Here is a 27,690-nt window from a genome sequence, read left to right on the forward strand (position 1 = left end):
GGCCTTAGAGGCATTTAAGGCAGTTTGGCCACAGCTGGAGAATACTCACCCAGTAGGTGAGTACATAGGTTCCTAGTCTAGTTTTGAACATTCTTGGCAGAGAGAGACTCCTAAGCACCCAGAATGAGGGTCTTTGGTTATACAGTGGTATCATCTTCAGGCCATTATCATTTAAAAAAAAAGAAAAGAAAGTGTTTCAGTACAAAGTAAAACAATCTGATTAAAATTCAGAAACCTTTTCCAGCACAGTTTGAGCCTAGCTTATATAGAAAGGAGTAAAAGGAGGTTGCCACATGTCACTAAACTGCATAATGTTTGCCTGTTCTGTGTCGCTATTGCTACATGTTGCATAAAATACTTTATTGTAACGCATTCAGAAAATTCTTCATTTGTGGGTATAGTAGATCTATGTATGTTCTCATAGTGTCAGGGTTCTGTTATTGTCATGCTCTTACTTCACCAGAGGCAAATGTCAGCCTGAAATTTGACATTGTTATGGCTTCCTGCAGGAAACAGTGAAAATACTGCTTGCTTTTTGACAGCCACCGTGGAGAGAATGGACAGTGTAGCTGCTGATAGGCTTGAAACTTTGCCAGAAAGGTGCCTGACTTCTGTTCTCTTCTGACACATTTGTCTGTGCCTTCCCCTGTTCCAGGCCTAGATACTGTAGCAACTTAGAAGTTTTAGCTGTTTCTGGACAACACTGGTCTCAGTGTTACCCTGTCTTGCATTATCTACATATTCTTTCACTAGGGCATAAGTACGATTTAAGGGGATTTATTTTGCTACCTGGTTTTCTAAAGTTCCTTTTCCTTTCTGCCTGTTATCAAAGTTGAGGCCAGGGGCTACTTTTTCTTAGTTACAGGAAAAGCTATAACCAGAGGCAGAGACTTCTCAGCTGACAGTGTCTGTTAAATTCACTTGTATGTGGCAACCCTCAAGACCCTGCAGTTTGCACTTTTGAAGCTGTGGATGAATGTATCTCTACTGTTTGCTCTCTGTTATTATTACTTCATGTAGTTACCACAGCATTAGTGGTTTTACCTGCTACTAAAACTACATCTGTGTTCTTAAACTACAGCATGGCAAACATTAAGGCAAATTTATCCCTATTTACAGTTCAGCTATGAGAAGCTCTCAAGAGCTGATATGCTCATGGCAAATAGAAATTGAAAGAAAGCTCTGATCCTCTGGAGCTTAGTGGCAAATTGAAAATGCATTTCTCCCAAGTTTGTCGGTTCAGTTTACTGTTGGTGACCCAGGCACAACTCAGAGGAGATGCCTCAGGTAAAGAAAATAATCACAGCCAGTGATCTTCCAGGCAGCTTGAAGAAAGATACACGAACACTGTAGTTTCAGCTTCTCAGATGATTTCTTCTTCTTCTTCCCAGTAAGATGAATAAACTCTTCCTGAATTAATCTGGGTGACGCTTCCTCCTTTTGTTTTCCTTAGATCTTTCAATTTCAGATCTGGAATAAAGCTCAGTCTTCCAAGTGATATACTTTGGACTACAGCTTTTAATCCATACTGCTCCTGTACTGGTATTTAAAAGTATGACACGAAGAGTAACAAAATGAAAGGGTCGAGAGAAGTACCGCCTATATTGTCAGACTCAGTGCAAGCACGTTAGGAACCTTTGTAATGAATGTCAGTTTACAAGAGGAGAAAGACGGTGCGTGATATTAGTCAGGGAACACCTAATCTGTTTTAAAGCTTTACTTGTTTTTCTGTGACAAGCAGGAAGACAGATAAATGCAGGGACTTGTGCTCAGTTTCTAGCACTGGACCTGAAGTGGCTAAAGATTGACATAAGTGCTTAGTAAAGTCTAAGCTTAGTGAAACACTTACTGAAAGTGGTGCCTATTGACTGTTTTAGTGGACCTCTTATGATGGAGAAGAGCACAGTTAACCTTTAGATCTTAATTTTAGTGTGTGGCAATGGGTGAAGAACAGTCTTAATCCCATGCCAGTGTAAAATTGTGGAAAATGGAAACTGTGCCTTGTAATAAAGCTTTTAACAGTGGCTTGCTAAAGGGAAAGAGAAACCAATTTGAAACTCAAAGTCGGTGTAACTGGCTTAGATGAGCTGTGTTATAGTCAAATAAGGGGGGGGGGGGTGTGGAGCTTAACCCTGCTCAACCCTGTAATTACCTAATCAGTGAAGTAGAGAACAAATTAAGGTAAATGCAGATGTAACTAAAAATAATTCTCTGAATATGTTGCAGTATGGATGATCTATCACTTAGCTGTGGTTACAGTGGTTTCAAACACTCCTTTTTGTTTGAAGTCATCAGATAGATCTTTGAAAATTACTTGATTTTAAATGGCTACAGGAGGAATAATAACATGAAGTTTGAACCAGAGAGATGATTTGGCTTTTGAGAACAAGAAAAATAGTCAACTGACTGACTGAGTCTAGTTGGGTATCAAGCACAAGTCTTTTCAGTGGATTCCAGGGGCTTTGGCCTTCATGCCAACATAAATATGGGCGTCTCTCTAATAGCAGAATTGCACTGGATTAGTTTGTGCTTTTTGGAAATTTATGATATGAAATATACAGCTCACTTTTATACTTCCCTGTTTTAAGAAAATAGGGAGTTAAATGTTGGACTGGGCGCTCCTTTTTCCTCCGGGTGTTTTGAAGAGAACTGAAGTCTCCTCTTCCTAAAATTTTTTCTCATGTTTGTAAGTTGGTCAGACACATAGTGTTCTAAAAGCTGAGCTGCATTCACTAAAACACTTCACATGGCTGTGCAGGCCTGAACAGAGGGTTGTAGCTACGTAGCCTTAATTTCAGCTGCAGTGCTGAAGTTCTTGTTGTTTGCAGTGGGGTCCAGTAAACAATTTGCTTGTGCTCAAGACGGGTGTGGAGGATACTGTCCCTTAGCGAGTGAAGAGGCATCTAGTTAATGCTAAGCTTTCTGCCTTTTTTGATGTCTTTATCCTCTCTCTTGTCTTGTGCCCTTCTCAAGTTCTGCAAGGAAGCTAACTGTTCTACTGAAGGGTATGGACAACCTTACTGTTCTGCTAAACACAAAGTATATCAATCATGGGGGAAGAGGGGGCAGAGAAGGTAAATATTCAGGCAGACACATGATGCTACCCATGTCACTCTCAAATTCACGTGAAAAATTACTTTTTCTCATGTTGTCTTTCATCTCTGATGTATGCACTCAGCATGTTCTGACAAATCTGAAATGCCTTCTGGTACAGATTCATGCAGTTGAAAACCCTTGTTTTTGAAATTAACTGTTCCAAATGTACATGTTAGTGGCTTTTCTCAGGTGTCTGATACCAGGTTGTCATCTTTATTATTTCTCCGTGCTCTATCTTTGTTCCTTCAAAGTATTGTCTGTAGTGGGCCCAAGTCTGTTTCCAGTATGTCCACACAACTCAGCAAATTTTGGGTGCACTTGTGTCCTTAGCGAATGTGAGTGATTTCAGTGAAACAACGAAGGACCACAAGTATGAAACAGTGTGCAAAATTGTAATGATTATGGCTGTATGTGCGCATATTAAAGTGCATTTCCTGCCAGGAAAAGTTCTTGTCACACAGGTTTTAACACTGTGAGTTAAGTGTTCCTGTACTTAATTTTCCTTTTATGTTCACTTTAAGATTACATGATGGAATTCACATTTTCTCAAGAAAAGCTTCGTATCTTGGATCAATACCGTTGAAGAGATCTTCTGATTGCAAGACCCGAAGCAGGGTCCTGTAACAAATTTGTCAAAAGGACGCATACAATGGATCTCAAAGAAAGCTGCCCAAGTGTTAGCATTCCCAGCTCTGATGAACACAGAGAGAAGAAAAAAAGATTTACTGTAAGTATGTAAGAGTGAGCACTGTAGGCAAATGCATAAGCTATTAGTGCCTAGAACTGCTAGTTTCTTTTTCTTACTAGTAAGCTTGGTATTATTTTCAACAGGTTTATGGAAATCTGTTCACTTGCTCTTGTGAGTACTGGCCATAGTCCAGTGTGAGAAGTTGTGAATGTTTTACAGTGTTTAACTGTGTTGCTTTCTGCAAAAACAATTTGGCTTTACAAATTTCTGGTATTTTTACCCCAAATAGCAGCATTTTTTTCATATAAAATACATAAGTGTCCAAATGTAGGGATAATGTTTTGATACTGAATCAGATGAAGATTTGTCATCCTACATGACTTTTTGTAAAAACATTTATTTTGTAAAGGAGTAAAGTGTGGGTTTGGTTTTGGTTGGTTTTTTGTTTTGATTTTTTTAATGGCCATTTTTTCATAGATATCCTATTATACTTTATATTTTTTTGTGTAAAAGAAAAAATAATACAAACTATCAAATTTCTGAAAGACCTTTTTTCTGCCTGCCTTCCTACTTTCTGATTCTAACGCCTATGAGTTTTTTTCCTGTCCTGTTCCCATTACCACTCATTGTCATTCCCCTTCCTTTTTTGGCCTCCCAATTTGACTTGCTTTCTAGAAATAAAGTCTTACCATTCTGTGGGGAAACTCTTTGCATTGCATACTGAAAAATAAAGTAGCATGGCATGGATTTTTGTTTTGCTTATTGTATGCTAGGGTATAAAGACAGCATCATAATACTTCCTTTAAAAAAAGCTCAAACTATTTCATTGGTCTTGTGCAACTTCCTCTAAGCTGCTGGTTTTTGTTTGGGGTTTTGGGGGTTTTGTTTGTTTTTTGGGGGTTTTTTGAGTGAATTAGTCACTCTTCAGATGTGGAATGCGAACACCCTTAGACTGAGTTGCTGTCTGAAGAATACAACAAAACACAGATTTGAATTACATATCTACCTTTCCTCTTCACCTCTCTTCATTGGAGAACAACAACGCTGTTTGATTCTACAAGTGTATCATGATGTAATTTGGGGAAGGAATGTGCTGGTAAAGGGAACAAGCAAAAGAGAACTTTACTAATACTTTAAACTGCTGCATGCATGTGAAACTCAAATGAGCAGGAAAAACTTCCTGAAAGTCTAAACTTCAGCAAAACAGGTTTGTTTTATTGCCTCAGTGCTGGCAGTTCTGCTGTTAAAATGTGCCAATGTGGTACATTTATGTTACATACTAGTGTTGTGATTTCCAGGTCATTTTACCTAAAGATCTGTGTGACAACCTTAGCAACTTAAAGGCACTTTCTTTGGGTGTGCCCTTTGGAAAGCTGTACAAGCAAGAGTGTAGGAAACTTCAGAAATTGGGCATTGAGCAGGGGGAAGAAGGAATGTAACCCAGCTTGTGCTGTGTGGAGGTACACTTTTGTCTTGGTAGCTTCTGCTTTCTGCATCAGGGAGTAATTAGCAACTTGACAAGAACTGCTTTTCACAACCAAGCTTTTGAGCATTATTGCATTTATTTTAGGATTTGATAACAGAAGTGAGGATCACACTAAACTTCATGGTAGGAACTGGAATTTCAGCATGTGTCTGTCAGTGCTTTTATTCTGTCTCCTCTTCTGTAGCTGTGTTGTAATGACTGGAGCCTGTTAGTACTGCTTTTGGAGGGGAGTGAGAGAGGGGTGTAGGGAGAAACAGTTCTTAACAAACCTGTGGTAGTTACAGCTATCTGTTTCTGATGGCAGTATTAGTGCCATTTCCATAAACAGCAGTAAGAACCTTGGGGTGAAAGGAAAGGTTAAAGTGATAAAGGCTGGGAAAGACTTCAGGTGACTGTTTTGTATAACCTGCACCTTACTGTCACTTACAGCATATATCACTACTGCTTCTGAGACTATTCTAGAATCTTACTGGTCTGAATAGAAACTGAATTCCAGCTCAAACCTTAGAGTGGCTCACTTAATGCTGGCATGGAAACAAGATGAGTATGTTCAACTTAGCTTTTACTAGCTTTTCTTTTTCCCCTCACACTTGCCATGATGAAGCATTTTTAAAAATAATCATGTATCTGTGCATTCCTCATTCTGATAAGTCAAACTTTTCAGTTTTGTCTTTGGAGATGAAATCTTTATGCCTCCTGAGCATTTTCATAACCTTTTATTGAATATTTGATTTGATTTTGTTAATATATCAAATTTATGCAGTATTTTATTACCAGTATTTTTTTCTTGACAAATAATTTTGTGTTTGAATTTTCCATGCATTCTGGTAGGGAAGTTTTTTTGTTTCCACTTAATTCATGGTAACCAGCCTGTATGTATATCCACTCTAGTTCTCTGTCCTCCCTTTTTCTGAAGATTGAGCATTCACTTTCTTTATAAAAATAGCAAAATACTTGCTTGTTTTGGACCATATCTAGGCTATATTAATTTCTATTCTGTCCTTGTGTATAGTGAGCCATTCTTTTGCCTGTTTTGTCAAATAGCTTTGTTTTGGATTTCTCACTTTGCAGTTTAATGTCTGAGGCTTAATCTTCTCTTCTGACCTGTCCTTTTCTCCCTTCACACCCCCATCATATACAGGCTTATTAAGAAATCTCTTTCAAGGGTGCTGTTTGTCTGATTAAATTTGGAAACCTTGTCTCAGACCTGTGACGTGTAATACTAGTCCCCAGCCCTGTGGAATTTGTGGAGGTTTTTTTTTTTATTTTGTTGACACTTAATAGTTTCCTTACTTTCTTAATGGTTGTTCTCTTGAAATTGGAAAACAGCCTACCTTTTTATTTATCTTTGTTTAATACAAATTGAATGTTTAATCCAGGAGCATGAGCTACCAAAACAGAGTTGAAGCCTTTTAATTGCAGTGACATTTGTGAAGAAATTTATCACATCCAGAAATAGCTGGGCCCTATCCTGTCTGTATCTGGGAAGATAGTTTATGGTGATGATTGTGATTGTGATGGTGATGTTTCAGGAATTCTGTTTCTTCCTTTTTCCTTTCTCAAAGCTTTGCGTTATTTATCCACATGTTACAAGGTATGGATGCATCTTGCCTATGTTGTTGTAGGAGTTTTCATCATAGAATCATAGAATGGTTTGGGTTGGAAGGGACCTTAAAGATCATCTAGTTCCAACCCCCCTGTCATAGGCAGGGACACCTTCCACTAGATCAGGTTGCTCAAAGCCCCATCCAGCCTGGCCTGGAACACTTGAGGCATGGGACATCCACAACCTCTCTGGACAACCTGTTCCAGTGCCTCACCACCCTCACAGTGAAGAACTTCTTCCTTACATCCAATCTAAATCTCCCCACTTTCAGTTTAAAGCCATTACCCCTTGTCCTGTGACAGTCCCTCTCCGACTTTCTTGTAGACCACCTTTAGGTACTGGAAGACTGCTATAAGGTGTTCTTGGAGCCTTCTCTTCTCCAGGCTGAACAACCCCAATTCTTTCTACCTGTCTTCGTATGAGAGGTGTTCCATCCCTCTGATCATTTTTGTGGCCCTCCTCTGGACCTGCTCCAACAGGTCCATGTCCTTCTTATGCTGGGGGCCTCACAGCTGAACGCAGTACTCCAGGTAGGGTCTCATGAGAGCAAAGGGGCAGAATCACTTCCCTCAACCTGCTGGTTAGGTTTCTTTCCTTGCAGCCCAGGATACAGTTGGCTTTCTAGGCTGCAAGCACGCATTGCCAAGTCACGTTGAGCTTCTGGTCAACCAATGCCCCCAAGTCCTTCTCTACAGGACTGCTCTCAGTCCATTCTCTGCCCAGCCTGTGTTTGTGCTTGGGATTGCTGCAATCCATGTGCAGGACCTTGCATTTGGCCTTGTTGAACTTGATGCAGTTCGCACAGGCCCACCTCTCAAGCCTGTCAAGGTCCCTCTGGATGGCACCCCTTCCCTCCAGTGTGTTGACTGTGCCACACAGCTTGGTGTCATTGGCAAACTTGCTGAGGGTGCGCTCAATCCCACTGTCCGTGTCACCAGCAAAGATGTTAAACAGCGCTGGTCCCAACACTGATCCCTGAGGAAAACCACTTGTCACTGGTCTCCACTTGGACATCGAGCCATTGACCCCAGCTCTTTGAGTGCAACCATCCAGCCAATTCCTTAGCCACTGAGTGGTCCATCTATCAAATCCATGTCTCTCCAATTTAGAGACAAGGATGTTTTGCAGGACAGTGTCAAATGCTTTGCACAAGTACAGGCAGATGAGGTGTGTTGCTCTTCCCTTGTCCACCAACACTGTAACCCCCTTGTAGAAGACCACCATGTTTGTCAGGCACAGTTTGCCCTTAGTGAAGCCATGTTGGCTGTCACCAATCACCTCCTTATTTTCCATGTGCCTTAGCGTAGTTTACAGGAGGATCTGCTCCATGATCTGGCTGAGCGCAGACTTGAGACTGACTGGCCTGTAGTGCCCCGGGTCTTCCTTTTTTCCCTTTTTAAAAATGGGGGTTATGTTTCCCCTTTTCCAGTCAGTGGGAACTTCCCCGGTCTGCCACGACTTCTCAAACATGATGGATAGTGGTTTAAACACTTCATCTGCTAGTTCCCTCAGGACCCGTGGATGCATCTCATCAGGTTGCATGGACTTGTGCACCTTCAGGTTCCTTAGATGGTCTTGAACCTGATCTTCTCCTACGGTGGTCAGTTCTTCATTTTCCCAGTCCCTGCCTTTGCCTTCTGTGACTTGAGCAGTGTGGCTGGAGCACTTGCAAGTGAAGACTGAGGCAAAAAGGTCATGGAGTACCTCAGCCTTCTCCACATCCTGGGTAACCAGGTCTCCCATTTCCTTCCAGAGAGTGCCCACGTTTTGCTAGTCTTCCTTTTATCAGCGACTAGTTTTGGTTTAGATTTAGAGTAATTTGATTTAAAAAAGTTATTATCTGAGTAAGGCTAGATTCCTTCCCCCACCTTTCTAGAGACAGGCATTGCACATATGTCTAAATTATTACATAGGTGTAGCTGAGACTAGCAATACAGCACAAAGACATGTTATGTTTTGGGTTTTACAAATTTCTTTATAAATATCATATGTGTTCTTACCTGTCAGTGTTTCCATAACTGTTGAACTTGCAGTTTCTCCTTTGTTGGGTATGCAAGAGCTTTGGTGATGGTGTGAACAGGATGACCTCATATGGGGTTTTGTGCTGTCTCATATAAAAAAATGTTGACTGTGTCATTGTTCTGCAGCTAGCTGCTGCGAGAGCAAAACTGTTTTAACTTTGAGGTTGCCAAGGAGGTAAATTGTCATCTTGAATCCTAAGTTATGCTTGCCTCTGCACTTTGCAGTCTATGCATTTTGTCCTGCTAATTTAAGTTGTTGTCCATGGCCTGCTTCTTAAGCTTGTTGGCATTGATCTGCCATGCATTCATGGGGAGTGAATTCATTGCTGTATAAGATACCTAGTTCAGGAGAACAGTACTGAAGTCTTTGCAGCTGAAGCTTTTGCTGTTTACAGACTAGGGGGGCTCTAGAAGGTCTGTAGCTAGGTTTTATTCTAATGCTTGTTTAGCAGTATAAGGGAAAGCTAATTTTCTAAGAAGAGTCTCATGAGCATCCTACTGGATGCCTCTCTTACAGCCTCCTGTGTTCACCAAAGAAGACCGAGAGCTTATTCGAACAGTTAACGTAGCATGAATGCAGATCTCACGCTAAGGAACTAATGGTGGTGGCTGCCACTTCCACTGAGGGAGTTAAAAAGAGGGAAGTTGCTGTTGCAGGACAGAGGGACACTGGGGCATTGGTCCAGTTTTCTACATCAGGAGTTAGCAGCCTCCTGCACTTCCTTGCTGTGCCCATCCTCTCCCCTGAAGGAATAGCCAGCCTCCTTCTGGAAATACAAGAAGGTGGAGAAGTGGGGTCAACTAGTTGCAGGAGAGACAGGAGAAGCCTGCTGGACACTCAGCTGTCAACCAGATTTATGAAGCCAGGGACTGACAATCTGTGTAGTTACTGGAGTCTTCTGCTGCCATGGGATTTGAATGGCCAGAACTGGGCAGCAGGCTCCAGCTACGCCTCCCTTGATCCCAATGCTGTGTATTATGTAACCAGTGATGTATTTCAGCCACAGCAGCATTTTTTTTTCTCCCCTGAACAGTTGTCATCTGCCAGGATCCTGACTATAATATGTATTCAAGATGTTGCAAAGAACAGTTATCTTTATAACTACCTTCCATATGTGCTTTCTCTTCAGGTTTTCATGAAGTCACTCTTCAGTGTTTAAATGCTTTACTTCCTTAATATTAGTCTTCATTATGGATTATTGAGTTGTTAAATTTCATAGCAAATTTTTGTAGACTGCTGTCTGATGGCCAGATGTTCTTGTTGGCTATGAACTAATTTATGAAACTTCATTAAATTAGCTTTGGTGTTAGTTTTTGCTTACCAGGTGTTTAAAAAAAAAATTCTGTGAAATACCAGACTCTTCTAATTGTTCTTTTCATCATTTGTGTTGCTGTCTATGTGATTAGCTGTAAGAAATACATAGCTCAACAAGTACATTTACACAATACATTTAACAGCCTGCCCTTATTTCCACTACAAGATTTTAGTAGTAGTTTTTAATAAAACCTAGGAGGTTTTATTAAACTTTGCTGTTGGCAATAACTTTGTCTTTGTTGCTACAGGTTTACAAAGTGTTGGTCTCAGTTGGCAGAAATGAATGGTTTGTCTTCAGACGGTATGCAGAGTTTGATAAACTTTACAATACGGTAAGCAAAAGGCAAGCTACGAAATCATGCCAGAATAGCACAGAGTAACACTTGTTTGCAGTGTTATGATTTAATTCCCTCTTGAGGAGTTTGAGTCAACAGTCAATAGCCATAGGAGCCTGTTTAAAGAAAATGACAGGATGGGTTTTTTAAGCTTTGGTTTGCTTGAATTTCAAATTCAAAATCCACTTATTTGTCACTTTTTTTTTTAATTGTTGCTTGGGATCCTAGTGTAATGAGAGAAACTTCAAATTTACTGGTTGTCAAAACATCTGAAATGTGCATTTGTTCGTGATGGTAAAAATCACTGCAAAACTTAAAGCATCTAGATAGATGAGTGTTAAAATAAGTTTAAATAAGTGTTTTACTTTGAAGTACTGAAAGCAATGAACAAATCCTTGTTTCTTAATACAAACTTTCTGGTGAGTCAGCCATGGGAATTCCTACCTGCAGTTTCCTAGGTAGCTTTTGTGGCAGTGGTCCAAATAAAATAGGAATATTCAGCAACTTAAGTATGGATTTCTTGAGTTTGTTGCTAGAAGAGGATTTTGCCCTTTTCACGTAGTGGGCAAGCAGGGCAAATACTTGCTCAGATGTGCAGTCTATTACGTGTCCTGTATCCATGCTTTTTGCCAGTACTTCATGTTTAGAGCCCACAGTTTTTGCTTTAATGAAAGAAGAAATAATTCCTCTGTGATCCCCATAAGAAAAGATTACCAGCTGCATACCTGTGCCTCCATTTCCCTTCCATTGCCCCTATGGGAAGTAGTCAGGCTTTTCTCCCTTCTACCTCACTATACATGGATTTATATGTGGCAGAGGTATATAAATGCAGAGAGTGAGCTTGGAGCTGTCTTAGATGGTCTGAGCTGAAGTCAGCCTGGATACAACATGCTATGCTTTTCCTGCATCTTGGGATAGACTTGTAAGTGATGTGAAAAAGTATCCCCTTTTTGATACCTGCAGAGTGAATATTGGTGATCCTGTTCCTTTGCCACATTTCCTTGCTATTCAGATTAGCATTGCTCTGCTGAAGTTTGTTCAACACTGGCCTTTCTAATGCGTGCAAAGGCGGAGGTCCTGGGGAAGCATAACCAGGAGCATGTTTAGTCCAGTTTCTATTCAGTGTAATCCATGTACTGTTGTACACCAAGAAGAACTTATGCTGCTAAACTGGAAGAGATACTGATGTTTCTAAGGAAAGAAAAATTACCAGCTACTGTATTGGGAAACTACTCTCTTAAAGAGGATGAGAGTAAGATTGCTTTTCTGGAGCACTTGGAAGATGAAGCAAATGTAATCAAGGCTTGGCTTGTGTCAGTGTTGGTTTTTTTATAAATTCAGTGCTGCTGTTTATGAGCTGGTCAGTTCATCGAGTGTAGAATATAATCAAATTATCAAATGCAGCATCATAAAAAAGGCTGTTCATCTGTTTATAATTTTGACCTTGGGGTAGACCACCTGCGGTTCCTAAAGCTTTAAGAATGTTGTTTGGGCAAAACCCAGAGGCTTGTATCCCCAGCCCATCTTAAACCTCATGCATACACCCCTGTGCAAGCAAGCAAAAAAAAAAACAAACCTGAGAGAGAGAGAATTGATGGAGGAAGGAAGAGGAGAATAAAACTAGCATTGAAATTGTAGCCTATGTATGTTTTTTAATCTGGGGCAAGTGGAAAATCATTTTGGCAATATTGCAGAAGATAGCTACAAGTCCATAGCTTTCTGAAGTGAGATGGCCTTTGAATTTAAGAGGGTATGACTGGTGCAAACAAGCTGAGCACAGATTCTTTGGGGTTTGTTTTTTTTCCCCCAAGTATATGAGTAGAGAAGATTCCAGAGAGGAGCAGAATTACTAATAATCAGATGTTCAAACTGTTCACCAGAAAACAAAAAAAAAGCAATTATTTCTGGGTACTTTGATGTCTAAGCACAATCCCATTTTATGTGTTTTGTTTTCAGCTAAAGAAGCAATTTCCCACTATGAACCTCAAGATTCCAGCTAAAAGAATATTTGGAGATAATTTTGATCCTGGTAAGTTATTATCTTGTTACTCATTTTGTCAGTTTCTTTATATGAACATTGATCTATTCCAGCCTACAAGAAGCTATCTTGGATGAGTTTTACACCAGTCCTCAAAACAGTGACTAAATGAAAGTTTAGTCATGCTTCAGTCAAGAACAGGAACTAGCGTAGGTAGGTATTCTGCCTTGTGATGATGAGCAAAGAATTGCTTAGTGGCCCAGTGCCTCCCTTGCACTGAAGCATATACTTCTTCCCAACCCTCTCATGTTCAGGATTGTGAGAGACTCTGAACTGTCAGGTGTAATCTCTCTTCTACAAAAGTAAAAGCCAAAACTCATTCTTCTAAACGTACACCTAGTCAATTTTAAACTTTGTGTGACTCCCCACCTCCACCAAATGAAGTAACTAAAGGATTTGTCTTTTGAAGGCTTCTGAACTCTGTATCTAAATGTGCTTCCTTGTACAGTTTAGATGAAAATTAACCTCTTTCTTTTGTTCCACTAGCAGAAGCCTGTCTGATGTGAACATAATGTGATCCAGTTAGCAGTGATATGTCCCAATTAAGCTTGCTCTGTCCACATCAAAATACTAATGAAAAATCACTTGTAAAGTGCACTGAATTAACCTAGGTGGCACCACTGATGAATAATAAAGGCAAATAGGAAGGCCAGGCCTTTGCTCTGTGTCTTTATACCCTTCATTCAGGCCATTTTTACTTAAGGGTTTTCCTCATGGTCATTGGGAACTTCCCACCCTCCCCTGGCTTGCTGATGTGATCAGGCTGTGTTTGTAGTTTCACCGCCTCCTGCACCTGTTTCAAGCATTTAATTTTCTCCTTTGCTGAAGAACAAATGCATCTAAAGGTGTTGAACTCCTGGGATGTGTTGGTTTGGGTTTTTTAGAGTTCTTTCAAACAAATTATTTTTTGGCAGTTACAGTTAATCATCACATTCCTGACGTGAAACTCCCTTTTATTTTTTATTAAAATAATCAAATGCAAGTATCCCAAGTTCTGATGTCTTCTGATGAAGATGTAAATGATTGCCTTCTGCATGTATTGTGTCTACAGGGTCTTCTTGGTTTGGTCTGGTTTCTTTCCTTTTCTCTGACTTGGGGGTTTTCAGAGCTGGCTGAAGGCGTAGTAAATTATGCAGTCTGGTCTGCTGTACAGCGAAATGTACAGGTGGATTTCTTGGGAGTCAAATTTAGGAAACTGGAGTTCAAATGGATGGGAAAAAAACCAACTAAAACTTTTATTAGAACTATATATGTAAAACAAAGTCCTCAGACTTGTTTTAAATTTCCGTGAACTGTGCTGAAATCCTTGAAGCATGAGAAACTACACAGCGCTCAAGATGTTTCTTGCTGGGGGGGCAGGGTGGAGATGGAGCCATAATGCTCATTTAAATAATTCTTTATCTTAACACTGATATATTGAAGCTTTGATGTAATGGTTCTGCTGGCTTCTGAAATAAGTTGCATGTTTTACAAATGTTGAAAAGGTATTTTACTTCCATCAATCCATGCTTAGGTATGTGGCATTGTATTATTGCATTCGAGTGCAGTAGAGTGAAACTTACATATCCTTTTTCCCAAAATCTGCCAAAAATACTGTCATAACTTACATTGTCAACTAAATGCTCATTTTTATTGTCGCTTAGGTTATTTCAAAATTAATCGTGTTTTAACTTCAAAAATGGGGCAGAGGGAAATTGTAGAACCAGTCAGAATACAGAACTAGAAAATTACAGAATACATTTGAGCTGACGTGATGCAGGTGTTTAACAGCATGGATAGCTCTGTGGGCTTAGAGTGGTCGATGACCTTGTGCCTCCACAATACTGATACTGCTGATGTTGTTGACTACTGTAACATCCTTATGCAAATTTACCTTCCTGTTTGATGTCAGTAGTTTGGGATTATTAAGTACACTAACAAGGGTTTAGGGATTATATCCCTGAAACAATGTGAACTGTTTTCTTAATATTTAAAATACAGCTTTTAATTGAAATTTAATTTGAATTTAAAATTTTAATAGTTGTCAGTAGTCTATATGTGACAGAGCCCTTGGAATGGCTTAAAAGTTAATACACAAGTTAAATATTCTTTTTCATTAAAATTATTGTTGATGTAAGTAATGAAAACAAGATTATTCTGTTTTACACTTTATTTCATGTTAGAGCTCTCTTTCTGTTTGAAATCCCTTGCGTATCTTTCCATATTGCTAAAGAAAAGTTACATGTCTTAAGCTTTGGGTGAGGGTGAAGATTCTGAGCATGTTTTTTTTGTGTGTTAGAGATGATGTCCAAAACAAAAAGGAAAGCATTTTATTTAGTTATCTTTAATGGTTATATCTGAGTGCCTGCTGGCAGGATGAATTGTGCAACTTTCACACTGCCATACATATATTATGGAAATATGCTGCTTGGTGGGACTGTGCATGTAAAGACTTGTGCAACTGATGTCAAGTTTTGCCTGTGGTTTGGGTTTTTTTTGAGTGGAATCAGGTCCTGAAGGGCTCACTTGTGCAATGAAGGTTGCACAGGTTAGTCCACTGTGGTTACACACTGTTCTTGAAACACTTCAGTGCACTTTTAATCCACCTGGTTTTCTACATTTTCAAGTAGTGTTGCAGAGAAACTGAAATTTGTTCTCTCACCTCACTTGAATATTTTAAGCTTACGATTTTCATAGGTAGAACCAATCCTGTACTGAACCAGTTGTGAACCAGTCTCTTTAACTGCTGTTTAAGTCCTAAAAAAACCCTAAATTTGAAAATAAGTCTTTTTCACAAGCTGACTGATCATTCTAATAAATCTCTTTCTTTTTTTTTCTTTCAGATTTTATTAAACAGAGAAGAGCAGGACTAAATGAATTCATTCAAAATCTAGTTAGACAGCCAGAGCTATGCAACCAGTAAGTAGTTTCATTTCTATTTTATAAGGACTATTTAAAAGACATGAGATGTCAAATACAAAATTGCAAATTGAGTGCTTTTCACCAAAAAATGTATTCTACCTGTACAGTGCTCTTAAGTATAATAAATAAACTTTAATATGGCTGTTCATTCCTACAGGAAAAATCTACAGACTGATGAACAATATAAAAACGTTTTTGTTTTCTGAAAACTGATCTACAAATGAACTTGCAGGCAATTAACTGATCTTAATTCAAGGGGTGCAGATTCCATTGTAAACTGTTGCTGTGGGGCAGGTGTTTGTTTTGCTGGTTGCTATACTGTTTGAGAACTCTGCTGTCACTTGCTACTACATTGCAGGGAGTAAGTAACTGTCTGCATCCTTTTGTTAGAGCAGTTCATGTGTGTACTCCAGAACTTATTTTAAGCATGTTAACCAAGTAGCTTAATCAGCTTGCTTAGGTGGTTTGTGATAACCAAGCTGACCTGCCTAAAGGAAATGAATAAGCTTTCACATAAACTATTCTGTCAGAAGAACTGAAGGTTTGTTAACCTCTGCCAGTGGGACAGTGATGAATGAGAGATGGTGATATGCTAGTCAGCTCCAGTGAAATCTGGAGGATAGCACTTCTGTGTGTGAACTGATTTGGAGGGTAAACTGCATTCTTTCAGTTTAAAACTATATCTAATCAGTTTAAAATAAATCCATGCAGCTTTCTATGTTGCTTGAACTGGTAAAATGGTAAAGCTCTATGTTTGGCTTTAGTGTTGAGTAAATGTCTTTAGTACATATGCTTTGTTTAATTAGATTATCTGTACAACCTGTGAAACTGCCAGTTTCCTACAGGAAAAAAAGAGTCTTAACAGAATATTACTGCAGTCTGCAGCGTGCAGTCAGATTATACTTTTTTTCCAGCAAATGAATATTTAATGTCCTATGAACCTGAAATATGTACTTCCTTTTCTTTTTTGGAAAAAAAGAGCATTTTATATATACTTCTTCATGACAAGTGGAAAAAATTTCAAAACAAAGTCTTTAAGGTAGAATAGTTTTCCAATAGAACAAATAGTATGAGGTTTGTGGTCATAGTGGTGTTCTTTTCTGGAAAAGAATAGAAAGCACTTTAAAATAACTAATTATTGAAAGCTGATCTCTTCTGTTACGTTAGGAAAGGACACTGGTTTTATTTAGCACAATCCTCTCCTCTATTTGGTTCTCAGTATGTTCAAGTACCAAATATTTTGTCTCAAAACATACTATATTTGTTCTCTGAAGGTAAAATGGTACTTCTGGGGTTTTTTTATGCACATCACAAAATTGTGTGCATAAAAAAAGAAAGCCAAACCTCAAATCCACTTGCCTTCTTAAATTTTTGTGAACTTTTAAAATTGTTTTACACTAAAATGCATCTATAGCTGATCTGTGTTCTTTAACATGGTACTTAGCCTGTCTGATCCATTAAAACTAACTTAAACCAGTTTTAATAAGTAAGTCTTATAAAGTGTTTTGGTGTTCTTGGAAGTGTGTTAAATAAAAAACTTATTAGGCATAGTTCTACGATAAAAACAAAATACAAGACTGAAGTTTGTCTTGTGCTGTTCTCTTCCTCCCCACCCTTAAAATAACAGTGATTTATGTGGGAGAAGCAAGCCTTTAATTCACAATTCAGTGCAAAAGCGTTTAATTTTATTGTCATTTCTGTGTTGTTTTTCTTTTAATAACTGCAAGGTGCTTTGTTTTTCTGGATTGAGCTTTTGCTTTCTGCAGTGCTCCATTGCAAAAAATCATATTAATAATTACATAATCTGTCACCTTTTCTATGTGCCAATGAATGTTATTAGTTAAGAAATACCAAAACTTTATGACCTTGGTTGGGTTGGGTTTTTTTGTAAAATCTGCTAGAAACTACTCAAGGAGTATGTGGTAACTTGAGTCTTCACACAAAGTCCATGTCCTTGCTTTCTTAGACTGTTTTGCTTTAATGTGATAATTAAATTTTATATGAGGTAAAATAACTTATGTAAAGTTAGTAGTGTACATGGAAGACTTAGGGGGTTATGCATTCTCATGGAACTTTAAGGAATTCCACCTTCCACTGTATCTTTTAAGCATTAAAACCAGTATCAAGATGTCATATTTTTAAGTCCTACCTACGAAAACTGTTTCACTGAAAGCTTAAGGATAGTTCATTATGAATGTCCTCATTTCTGGATGGGAAGGCACCTGAACATCTGAATTGAAAAGCACAAATGTCAGATTCAGTGTGTCCAAGATGGTAATATTTACATTATTCTCTGAAAACATGCAGCACTGTGTTCGTTTTTATTTTCTTTTAATTTTTTTCCTTTTTCAGGGGACTTTGTTATTGGGACTGACATATTTGTTTAATATTCTGCTCAATAATAAGCTCAACAAAAACCTAAAGTGTGTTAGAGTGATTAGAGAGACCCTGTAATGGTTGGTAATGGTTTTCCTGCAATCACTGTCAGGTGGAATACAGGGCAAGATCGATCATTGGCTTAGACCGAATTAAGTGGAGTAGCTTCAAGCTGCATTTACTCAGCTAACTGTATTTGATAGAGAACTTCCTCTCACAGATAGAATACAGATGTTGCAAAAAAAATGTCAGAAGGGATAGAGATCTGATAATGTGTCCCCCTTGCTGACTGAAGTCCTGAATAGAAGCTGGGAGTTTGTTACTTGTGAGCACTGTGAGGCCCCCTAAATCACTGAGCAACTATTCAAATTGGGCTGCTCACCCCCTCAAATGTAGGTCTTCACTGAAAAATTAATACATTTAATTGTCTGTCAGAACATGTCCAAAGAAAATCTGTTTGAATCCAAATGTGTAATAGAGGATGCATTAAAGATGTAATGTAGTTATTTTTAAATAGTCCAAAGTAGCTCCTTAATGAAAATGAGAACATTTGCATAACACTTGAAGAACTCAAGGATGACAATACTCTGCAGCCTCTGTGGGGAAATGAGTTATCAGTTCTTTGAGTGAAAAGCAGGGGTCTGCATTTGTTCCCTAGAAGAAAATCAGAGTGACTAGATCATTTCGGTTTCAAAATCTGATGAATATAAAAATGAATGTGAAACCCCTAGATTGTAAGATTTTGCAGTCCATGTTGGGGAAAGCAAACCTTGCATTACATTAGTTGTGGTCTTTTAAAATATTACTGGACAATTATGGGTTTTTGAGCCTTTGCTTTCTGTACGAAAGACAGCAGTGGGGTTTATTTTTTCTTTTTTGGTGGGTGGGGTTTTTTATGTGTGTAGAGAAGAGGGAGGAGCTGGGCACTATTATTTAAATAAAGTGTGTCTTAAATGGTAAGGTTCTGTCACTGGCAATTAAATTTACCATTTTGTTTCAAAATTTGTGTGACTTTTTGGGCTTGTTCATATTTCTCTGTGTGTCCAAAATTTTTGTGTGGCTTTGTATGTTTCTGCAGGGAGACTAATGCAGAACGAGTACCACAGAAGGAACTGTGTTTAGGCAGAGCTTGACACCCGTTTGTGAATTTCAGAGATAATCCATAAACTAAATTTATCCAGTTGATCCTAAAAATCCAGACAAAACCAACTTTTGCTCTTAGTATATGTACAATGTAAATCGAGCATGCCTTTTTTAAACTGTTTTCTTGATCCTTTTAATTTCATATGTGAGGTTATTTTAGGAATAGTTTCAGTATATTTTAAAATACATTGAGTTAATACATGTGAGCTAATACAGCATAGAAGTACTACCAATCTATATAGAATTTTGCAAAATGTGCTGCAGTCTTGGCTACGAAACTGGTGTATTAAACATTTTATTCTTAATCACTACTTCTTTGCAGTGCTTTTAAAATTACAAATCTGAACAATGTAACATCGATCAGTTATGCTTCTGGCTGCTGTGTATTGTGGAGATTGTTGAATACCCTGCAACTGTACAGCAGCCTTTAACTGAACGGATTTTTTTAATTATTATTTTTTTCCTGCTGTGAATTCAGTCATGGACAAAGTTACTATAGTAACTATTTGAGATGTATTACAACATGCTCTATTTAATCAGCCAGTTGTCCAGAATAATTAATGCTGAAAGGTAATTAAGGTCTGGTTCTGTTGTTCTGTCTAGTGAAAAGCATTAATCATAGCTTTTCATTCTTGATTTTATGATATTCAAAGATTCTGAAACTTAAATTGTTGCATCATGAGCCAATACTACTACACTATTCAAACCACAGTGATTTTTGTCTTCCTGGGACTCAGGATACAAGATAGACCCTGACATAGATCAGAATTCGGAGTTCATGTAAGATGGGAAGAACTAAACTGAAATGATGGTGGGGAAATTGTGTAAACAATCTTGTTGCTGTACTTCAAACCTGAAAGGCTGAAGGTAACTGAAACAGATTTCAAACAGGGTTTAGGAATACAGGATGTAAGCGATGGAGACTAGGAGCCCTGGATAGCATAGGACATGAGTTAGGTTCAGTAATGTTAATATGAAGTACAGGAGCTGGAGAAATGTCAGAAAGAGCTCATCTCTTACTTCTGATCCTCACTTTACAGAAGTGTGGAGGGTGAAATGGATTGAAAACAGCAAAGCAAGTTTATCTGCTTCTTATATAAAACTACCCAATTTTATATATACTAGGGATAAAATAAAAGAGCAGCTCCATAGTAAGTTAGTGCTTTTCTTGTACTGAATGGCTCATGCAGAGTTTCCTGTCAGTGGTTGCCCTGACACCTTCTGAATGAACTTTATCTCTGAAATTTAGGTAAGATTTCTTCCTTGATAAGCAGGCTGCCTTTTAGTGAACTGAAGGAATTGAAAGATTCAATTAATCTCTTCAAGTGTTATGTAGGCTATATGTGGTACCCATTTGTTTAGGAATTAATTTTGCCTCACTTGTATTACGTTATTTTTTACTTGCTCACTGTGCTGTGGTTAAGAAAGGTGTTACCCAACAGTAAGTTCAAAAGAATGTAAGCCTTGGTTCCTATGAGTGGGTTCTTGAAATTCTCTTTACTTTCCCTCTTTTTTCCCAGTCCTCTTCCCACAGCATCCACCAAGACAAAAGCTAGGAACCAGTGCTGAAGTTAAAACGCATCTCCTTAGGTACTGTGGGAAGCCTGTGGTCTCTCTTGCCGGTTCCTGAAGGATAACATTTGTGTCCTGGAGCTGACTGAAAGGATTTCTTAATGTTGTGTTTTCAGTGCCCAGCCAGAATGCATTCTGAATGCAAAATCACCATATTCCGCTTTAAAGCGAATGGGGACAGGAATGTTACTACCATGAACCTCTTGGGACATGCATCTCTCTTTGGGATACAGACCATGTATTTCATTCTGTGTTGTGTTGGACTATTGAATTGATTTTGGAAAACTAAAGATGTTTTTAAAGTCTTCAGTTTTTTGAAAGAAAGTTGGTTTCCTGGTTGCTAGCCAGTTAGAACTCATGCTTTCATCTAATAATTACCTCTTAATGCAGTTCTGCAAAGCATTTCCTTATGAAGTCTTCACATACATATACTTTAACATGTCAGATTTTTGCAAGCAGAAAATCTTACGCACTGTAACACATTCAGTAGTTGAATTATGTTGCTATAAAAGCATTACTTGTATGCAGTCCTTAATTACCAGAACTTAAATATAAAACTTTGTGATGAGTAACTTCTCTGTACGCTGCTGTTTAATCCTATACTTCCTATGGTTGTGGCTGAAAACATGCAAATTATCAGTGTGCTAATAGTCAACCGTGTTGTTTCTAGCCCAGATGTCAGAGCATTTCTTCAAATGGATAACCCAAAACACCAGTCGGATCCATCTGAAGATGAAGATGAAAGGAGCAGTCGGAAGGTAGTAAAACAGGAGTAGAACAGTCTTCTAAATTTTAGTTACTTGAGGGCAATCTTAGGTGTATTATTTACTGAAAATTACTGGTTGGTTTTGCAATAACTCCCCTCCGTGCTCTTTTAAACAAATCTGTTCCACTGTGGGCTGTAAGGTATTTTTGTCAGATGTGAACTGCAGAGAGGGGTAAAAGTGATTGCTAGCTTTGTCTTTCTTCTTTCCCACTTGCTATATGGCTTAAGGACACAGAGCTTTAGTTATATTTTAGCTGTGACAGTTTTTGCGATCTTTTCAAAGATTCTTGCTAAGAACATCTGGCAAGGAGCAGGGGAGATTGAATGTTTAATTGTCTTTTTGTTTGCTTGTGTGTTGTTTTTTTTTAAAGAGAGGAAGAAATATGATTCTCTCAGGGGAAAAAAATGCAGTCTTTCTAAAAGTCACTCAGGAGCAAGGATGGATTTTATTTCATTTCACATATAACACTGTGTGAGGTCTCAAGCCTCTTTTGTCACAAAAGCTGCTACATGGCTAGATGGATTCTCTGAAAATTAGTTCACAGCCTCCAGAAAAAGCACTGTTTGAAAAAAGGAGTATTTCTATGAAGGCAGAAGTGCCATATTTAAGCTGTGGCTTACTTCCTGGCATACAGATGTGATCCTAGTACTTCTCCTCTTAGTCAACCCCTGTTAAAGATGTAAGAGATGTTATTTTGGTTTGTGGGTGATCCACAGCAGATTTGTGTTTTCTGAAAGTTTCTCTTACAAAGATGCCAGGTTTTGCTACTTTTTTTTTTAAGTGCTTGACAGCACTGTGAGCATACAGCAAAATTCTAATTTAAAATACCAGTTTCCTCCTCCTTTGAAAGGTATTTTAAGTAACGTGGAATGATCTAAACCTTCTATGGAAAATTAATGATGTGTCATGCCACAACAAATTCCAAAATCGGAAGAGAGCTAAAGCACAGCGGCCTGGACCATACTTTTTGATAGAAAATTCACCTTCTCATAGTTACTGTAAACTATGAAGCTGAACAATAAGGAACAAAACCAAGCCTTAAAAAAATATAATATTTTGTATAGTAGCTTTTTAAAAACTGTGCAGTACTATTGCGTGATTGGCTTTTATTAGTGAATAGTAGCATCCAGTGCTGCTGTCAGGGTGTTCTTTGCTTCTGTAGGTGTACTGGTTTTGTGATGCCTGCTAGCCTGTCCCCAGGTAACTTGTATTTGAATACAGTTTATTCTTCTCTGATAAGGTCCAAAACCACAATAAGGGTGCAAATACTGCTTTTTAAATCAAAACCAAAATGGAGAAAATTACCTAGATGACAGTGCCTTCCTCCTCTCCCTGTAATTGACAAGTTCTGTCTGGGTGTATACTGCAAGATTCATGCCATCCTTGGAATTGGGTTAGTTAACCTTTAATGTCAGGATAGAAAAGGTTGGTAATGTTTTTCTTGGAGTGGGGAGAATTTTCACTTTTTTTTTTTTTTTTTTTTTTAAAGCACCATGTCTTTCATTAATTACTCTTGCATAAACAGTATGGGTTAAAAATTATTTTATTGGTAAGATGTTGGAAAATTTAGAATAAAAGGTAGAAAATATATTCCTAGAGCAAATACAGAAAGGATTAAGTTCTGGATAAGGAACTAGTTTGTTGAAATGCTTTTAAATTTTTATTCCTAATCTTGTCCTCTATGTCTGGACACAATTATTTTATTACCTTCATCCTTGAATGTGATAGATGTAGAAATAATTAGTGACAGGGTGATGATGGCCATGTATTTCAATATCAAAAGTTCCCAATCTGGATGTTAGATCTCTTTAAAAATCTAATGTAAGAAGTGTAAAGGTATGGATTGAGCAAATTAGTAGAGTATTTTGAAATTAATATTGGTTGAAATATAAAAGAGAATTTTAAAAAGTACTAAAAATAAACGTCTTTGTCTCTCCCAACAGTTAAACTCTACCTCACAGAATATCAACTTGGGACCATCTGGAAATCCTCAGTAGGTTTCAATTAAATTGAATTTAAAAGTAATTCAATTTAATGTAAATTTTTTATTTTAATGAGATTTTATTAAAATTAATTTTAAAACCTGAAAAGTTAGACTGAGTGTAATTGTTAATAATACGAAAAGTTCTTTGGATATATGCCTGTATTTGTTGATTTGCACTGCTTGGGAGGAAGCAAAAGACTGAATTCTGTGCTAAATAAACAAGCACTTTTAAAGCTTTTTTTTTTTTCCTTTTCACCTTCAGATTTTGTTAGTCTGCTATCTTTTTACTTAAGGATGCTATAGCAAAGATGACCTCTTTGTCTTGGGAGTTGTGCCACGACTCTGAAGAATGTGAACAGTGAACAGTTTCTGAAAACAAGGGGTTTTTTAATGCATGGCAAAGGAGCAGCTTGCCTTGTTGATACTACAAACCTAGTTATTGCAGTCATAACTTGCTTCTGTTCGGTGTCTTCTGTAGGGTTTCTGTTCTCAGTTCTGTGTGAATCTGTGCTTTTCTCATCCAAGAGATGACAGCTATTTTGGTTTTGCTTTCCTCACAGATTTGTTCTGGGCTAACAGGAGAAAATGCTTAATAGATTACAGTAAGAAATGAAATTTAAGAGTACTTCCCTTCAGGGGCAGTAAATGGAGAGGTGTATGGTGATGTAACTGTTGTTTTGGAATTTGAAAACGTGGATAATTGTTCTGCTGACAAAAATACCTCTGAATTGTATTTAGGAAAAAGTAAGGGAAATCTGGGATGAACTGAAAGTAGTGGTGATGTGGGAACTGGAAGAACTGAGAGTGAATTCATACATACTCACACAGAAGAGGAAGGTGTAAGGGCCTCCTTCCTCTCACTGTAATTTAAAATGAGGGAGGAATGGATGGAGGGAAGGATGGGATAAGGAAAGGGAGAATAGATAACAAACTTGTCCCTTCCTTCCTTCTGTCATGTAAGCTTGAGAATCCATTTGGCCCTCTGGAAGTGGGAAATAAACTCTAAGAAAAGTCATAGAAATGGAGACTTAAAAATTACAAGAAACTAGACTATGGAGAATAAAAGAATAGTCTTGCTCCTCCTTTACATCTTAACCTTAAACTTATAAAATAAAAGAAACTCAAAGTATGCAACTTGAACACTTTCCCTGGAGGAAAATGGAATTGCAAAATGAAGGGGAGTCATTGTCTCCAAGGGAAGGTCTGCAGAAGTCTAGATGTTGGGTGGAATGAAGAATAAAGGAGGGTGCTAACAGACCATTCTTCTCGCATTACAACTCAAGTGCTACACTAGACTGCTGTACCGCTATAAAGCTTGTAATTTCTACCCAGATGACCTGTCTCCTTCCTAAATATCTTTCAGTGCTAAACCAACAGACTTTGATTTCCTGAAAGTTATTGGGAAAGGCAGCTTTGGCAAGGTGAGCTTTCTTAATGCTGTGTCTTATCCTGGTGCAAGAATGCTAGCGGGTGTCTTGTGCATAGTGACTGTTGTCTAGAGACTTGGCCAGAGGTTTTGGAAGTGGTATCAGCCTAGAGTGGCATATAAAATGTCACGTTGGATCTGTGTTGCTGCTTCTTTATAGCCCTGCCTTTTTTTCCCTGGTGTGGCAGTTGTTGGCTGCCTTGGCCTGTTACTTGTTGGGAGTAACAAAAGGGAGTGTTTCCCTTTCTCGTTAAGAGCAATAGGGATCCTCTGTTTCCCCCTGAGAGGAAGGGAGGTACCCCTGTGCTTATGCAGCAGCTGGTGTACAAATCGTGCATTTCCCTTTGCTGGCATGGGCTGTTTTGCCAAACCTGTAATGCTATGGAGCAGCGTGAGGAACGGCCCATTGAAAAGTGACTTAAATTTTGATATTCTATGAAGATGCAACAGAGAATCCATCTTGAAATCTTTGGGTTTGGATTATTTTTCAAGTTGTTGTTTTTCATAAAATTATCTTTAAAACTTACAAAAACAACTGAAATTGATCTTGATAGAGATTCAGCAGGTCCTGGAAAATAAATGTTATACTCAGTCTTTCATGATAACACTATCATGGCAGATTTTTACTGAACTGTGTGCTTGCTCTGGTGACTATGCTGCTGATTGGCTATATTAGAAGCAAAGAATCTATTGTAAAAAAAATAGCATGAATACTTTCCAGTTATGCTGAAATTATGGAATTATTACTAATAGAATGTGAACTGCAACAATCACATTTCTTCATTTGTTTTGAATTTCACAGGTTCTTCTTGCAAAACGAAAACTGGATGGGAAATACTATGCTGTCAAAGTGCTGCAGAAAAAGATTGTTCTTAATAGGAAAGAGGTGAAGAGAAATAGTCTTTCTCCACCCACCTCACTTCCTTTTTCCCTTAATTACAAAATCATTCCTGTTTACTTATTGATCTTCTACTTTCTTATAGCAAAAACATATTATGGCTGAACGTAATGTGCTTTTGAAAAATGTGAAACATCCATTTTTGGTTGGATTACATTACTCATTCCAAACAACGGAAAAGCTTTACTTTGTCCTGGATTTTGTTAATGGAGGAGAGGTATGTGGTGGTTGTGTTTGGATTTGAGTGTCTCTATTCTGCTAATTCTAGGTGGGAGGAATTAAATGTTCCTTTACATTGGGCTCTGATCAGCATTCTCCCAATTTTGAAAATCCTGTTGTTACCTGCTGTTAGTACAGACTTCTATAGCTATATGGACCCTGTTCCTCTTCTTACTGATAACTTTAATCCCAAATTTATTCATGGTTGTCAGATAAAAATACTGTATTTTACAGGTACATAAATCTAGCTTTATTATGAATTAATCTTATGTTGACATTTTTCACCATGTAAAACTGTCTTTTCCTCTTGCATCTGCATTGCCTGAGATGCTAGTATTTGGAAAGTGGAAGGAAGGAAACTGGCAACTGAATTTACTACATTGGGAACCTTGGGATTCTGTAGCTTTGCGTGGTCTAATTACTTATTGCCAAATAGCCTTATCCTCAGGACTCTTTTCCTTGAAGCGATGCTATTAAATCTGAAGAGCAATTAAGTAACTTGGGGGGAAACTTGTGAAAGAAATGGATAAAGTCTGTATATGTTTAAATAAGATGTTCTGGAGCAGTTTTTATTCAGCTAGGGACCTGTTGCTTTTCAAAGTACCCGCTACTTCCAGGAGTGCTCAAGAAACTCATGTGTAAGCTGGTTGAATAGCCAATATACATGGAAAGGGTATAAAATGTTGCTTCTGTTCCTTCAAAAGGTTTTGTAGAAAATCAGGCATTTTCTAGACTGATAATACCCAGATCTTTCTAGGAAATTAGTTGTGATTGAAGAAAACAGTGTAGTGAAAAACTATTGTGTGAATGGAACTATCCAACATACATGTTTTAAAGAAGATCTGTATGTTTTGTCACTTGTTGTGTTTTCAATTTGGTAATCTATTGGTGTAAAACATACATTTCAGAAGGTCCAAGAGGTACCTAAAGCAGGACAGGAAAGAAGGATAGGACGGGATACTGTTGCAGATGATAAAACTCTGGTAGCTGAAAGAGCACAGGAGAAGGGGTAGAATTTAAGTAGTTTGTTTCAGGGTATCTCAAGGTTTCCTATTACTATGTCGCTGCAGCTGGATATACACAGACAAGTATAAAGTACGCTGAATAAACCAGGATGAAATACAAATTGGGGAATACATTAGTTCATATTCATGTGGCCTACTATCAGTATTTATGATGCTCCTAGAGGTGGTGTTCTGACCCCTTTGTGTCAGAGTTGGGACAAGATGGGCCTTTGTCTTGTCTAATGTACTGTCATCTTATTTAGACTGTATTAGCAAACTCCTGATTTGCTCTAGTCTGAATTCCTGGCCACAGCTTAGTTTGGCATTCTTCCAGGCAAACTAAAATACAGTTCAAAACAGCTTTCAAACTTGAATGACATGCTTAGAAAGCTCTGATGCCCCCCCCCCGCCCCCCTTTGTAGGCAGAAAACAAAATTTCTGTTTTCTTAAAATCTTTAGAAGTTGAATGGGTAGTATAATCTAATCTGTATGTTTATGATTTAATCTTTGGCTAGACTTCTGTATCTGCTCAAACTATTTGAAGCCAGACAGCGCTCTGTAGTTGAGAGAATTTGTGGATCAGCTTGGAATATACATCTCCCAAAGTGATCTACACCTGGGTGATTTCAGAATACAGTTCTATAAATACTTACTTATATGCTTGTGTTCAAAGTTTTGTATATGCAGAAATGGAAAATTACTTATTTGACACCAGGTTGTATTTTGTTAGGAGGCTATCTTGCAAGATTTAATCTTGCCAACTTCTGTTCACAGCTTAGTGGTTTGCTCTAGTTCCTTTTTACTAGTCTTGGTTT

The 27,690-nt window shown here is 38.1% G+C and overlaps 1 protein-coding gene across 11 annotated transcripts in view; it reads left to right on the forward strand.

The window, feature by feature from the left end:
• The window catches only part of SGK3 (serum/glucocorticoid regulated kinase family member 3), an 81,827-nt gene that overhangs the window by 45,885 nt on the left and 8,252 nt on the right, over positions 1 to 27,690 (forward strand). For 10 of the 11 annotated variants that reach the window (XR_007509710.1, XM_049829749.1, XM_049829790.1 and 7 more), the window contains exons 2-10: positions 3,618 to 3,823; positions 10,461 to 10,544; positions 12,504 to 12,576; positions 15,408 to 15,483; positions 21,248 to 21,335; positions 23,288 to 23,337; positions 24,692 to 24,749; positions 25,557 to 25,640; positions 25,738 to 25,869. Coding sequence is in view for 10 of the 11 variants with exons in the window: in XM_049829749.1 (XP_049685706.1) it covers positions 3,746 to 3,823; positions 10,461 to 10,544; positions 12,504 to 12,576; positions 15,408 to 15,483; positions 21,248 to 21,335; positions 23,288 to 23,337; positions 24,692 to 24,749; positions 25,557 to 25,640; positions 25,738 to 25,869 (723 nt within the window). In the remaining variant the exon portion in view is untranslated. Of the gene's footprint in view, positions 1 to 3,617; positions 3,824 to 10,460; positions 10,545 to 12,503; positions 12,577 to 12,602; positions 12,739 to 15,407; positions 15,484 to 21,247; positions 21,336 to 23,287; positions 23,338 to 24,691; positions 24,750 to 25,556; positions 25,641 to 25,737; positions 25,870 to 27,690 lie in introns of those variants that run through there. The other variant, XM_049829780.1, reaches the window with a different exon arrangement.

Source organism: Accipiter gentilis, chromosome 2 (genome assembly GCF_929443795.1).
Source record: "Accipiter gentilis chromosome 2, bAccGen1.1, whole genome shotgun sequence".
NCBI lineage: Eukaryota > Metazoa > Chordata > Aves > Accipitriformes > Accipitridae > Astur > Astur gentilis.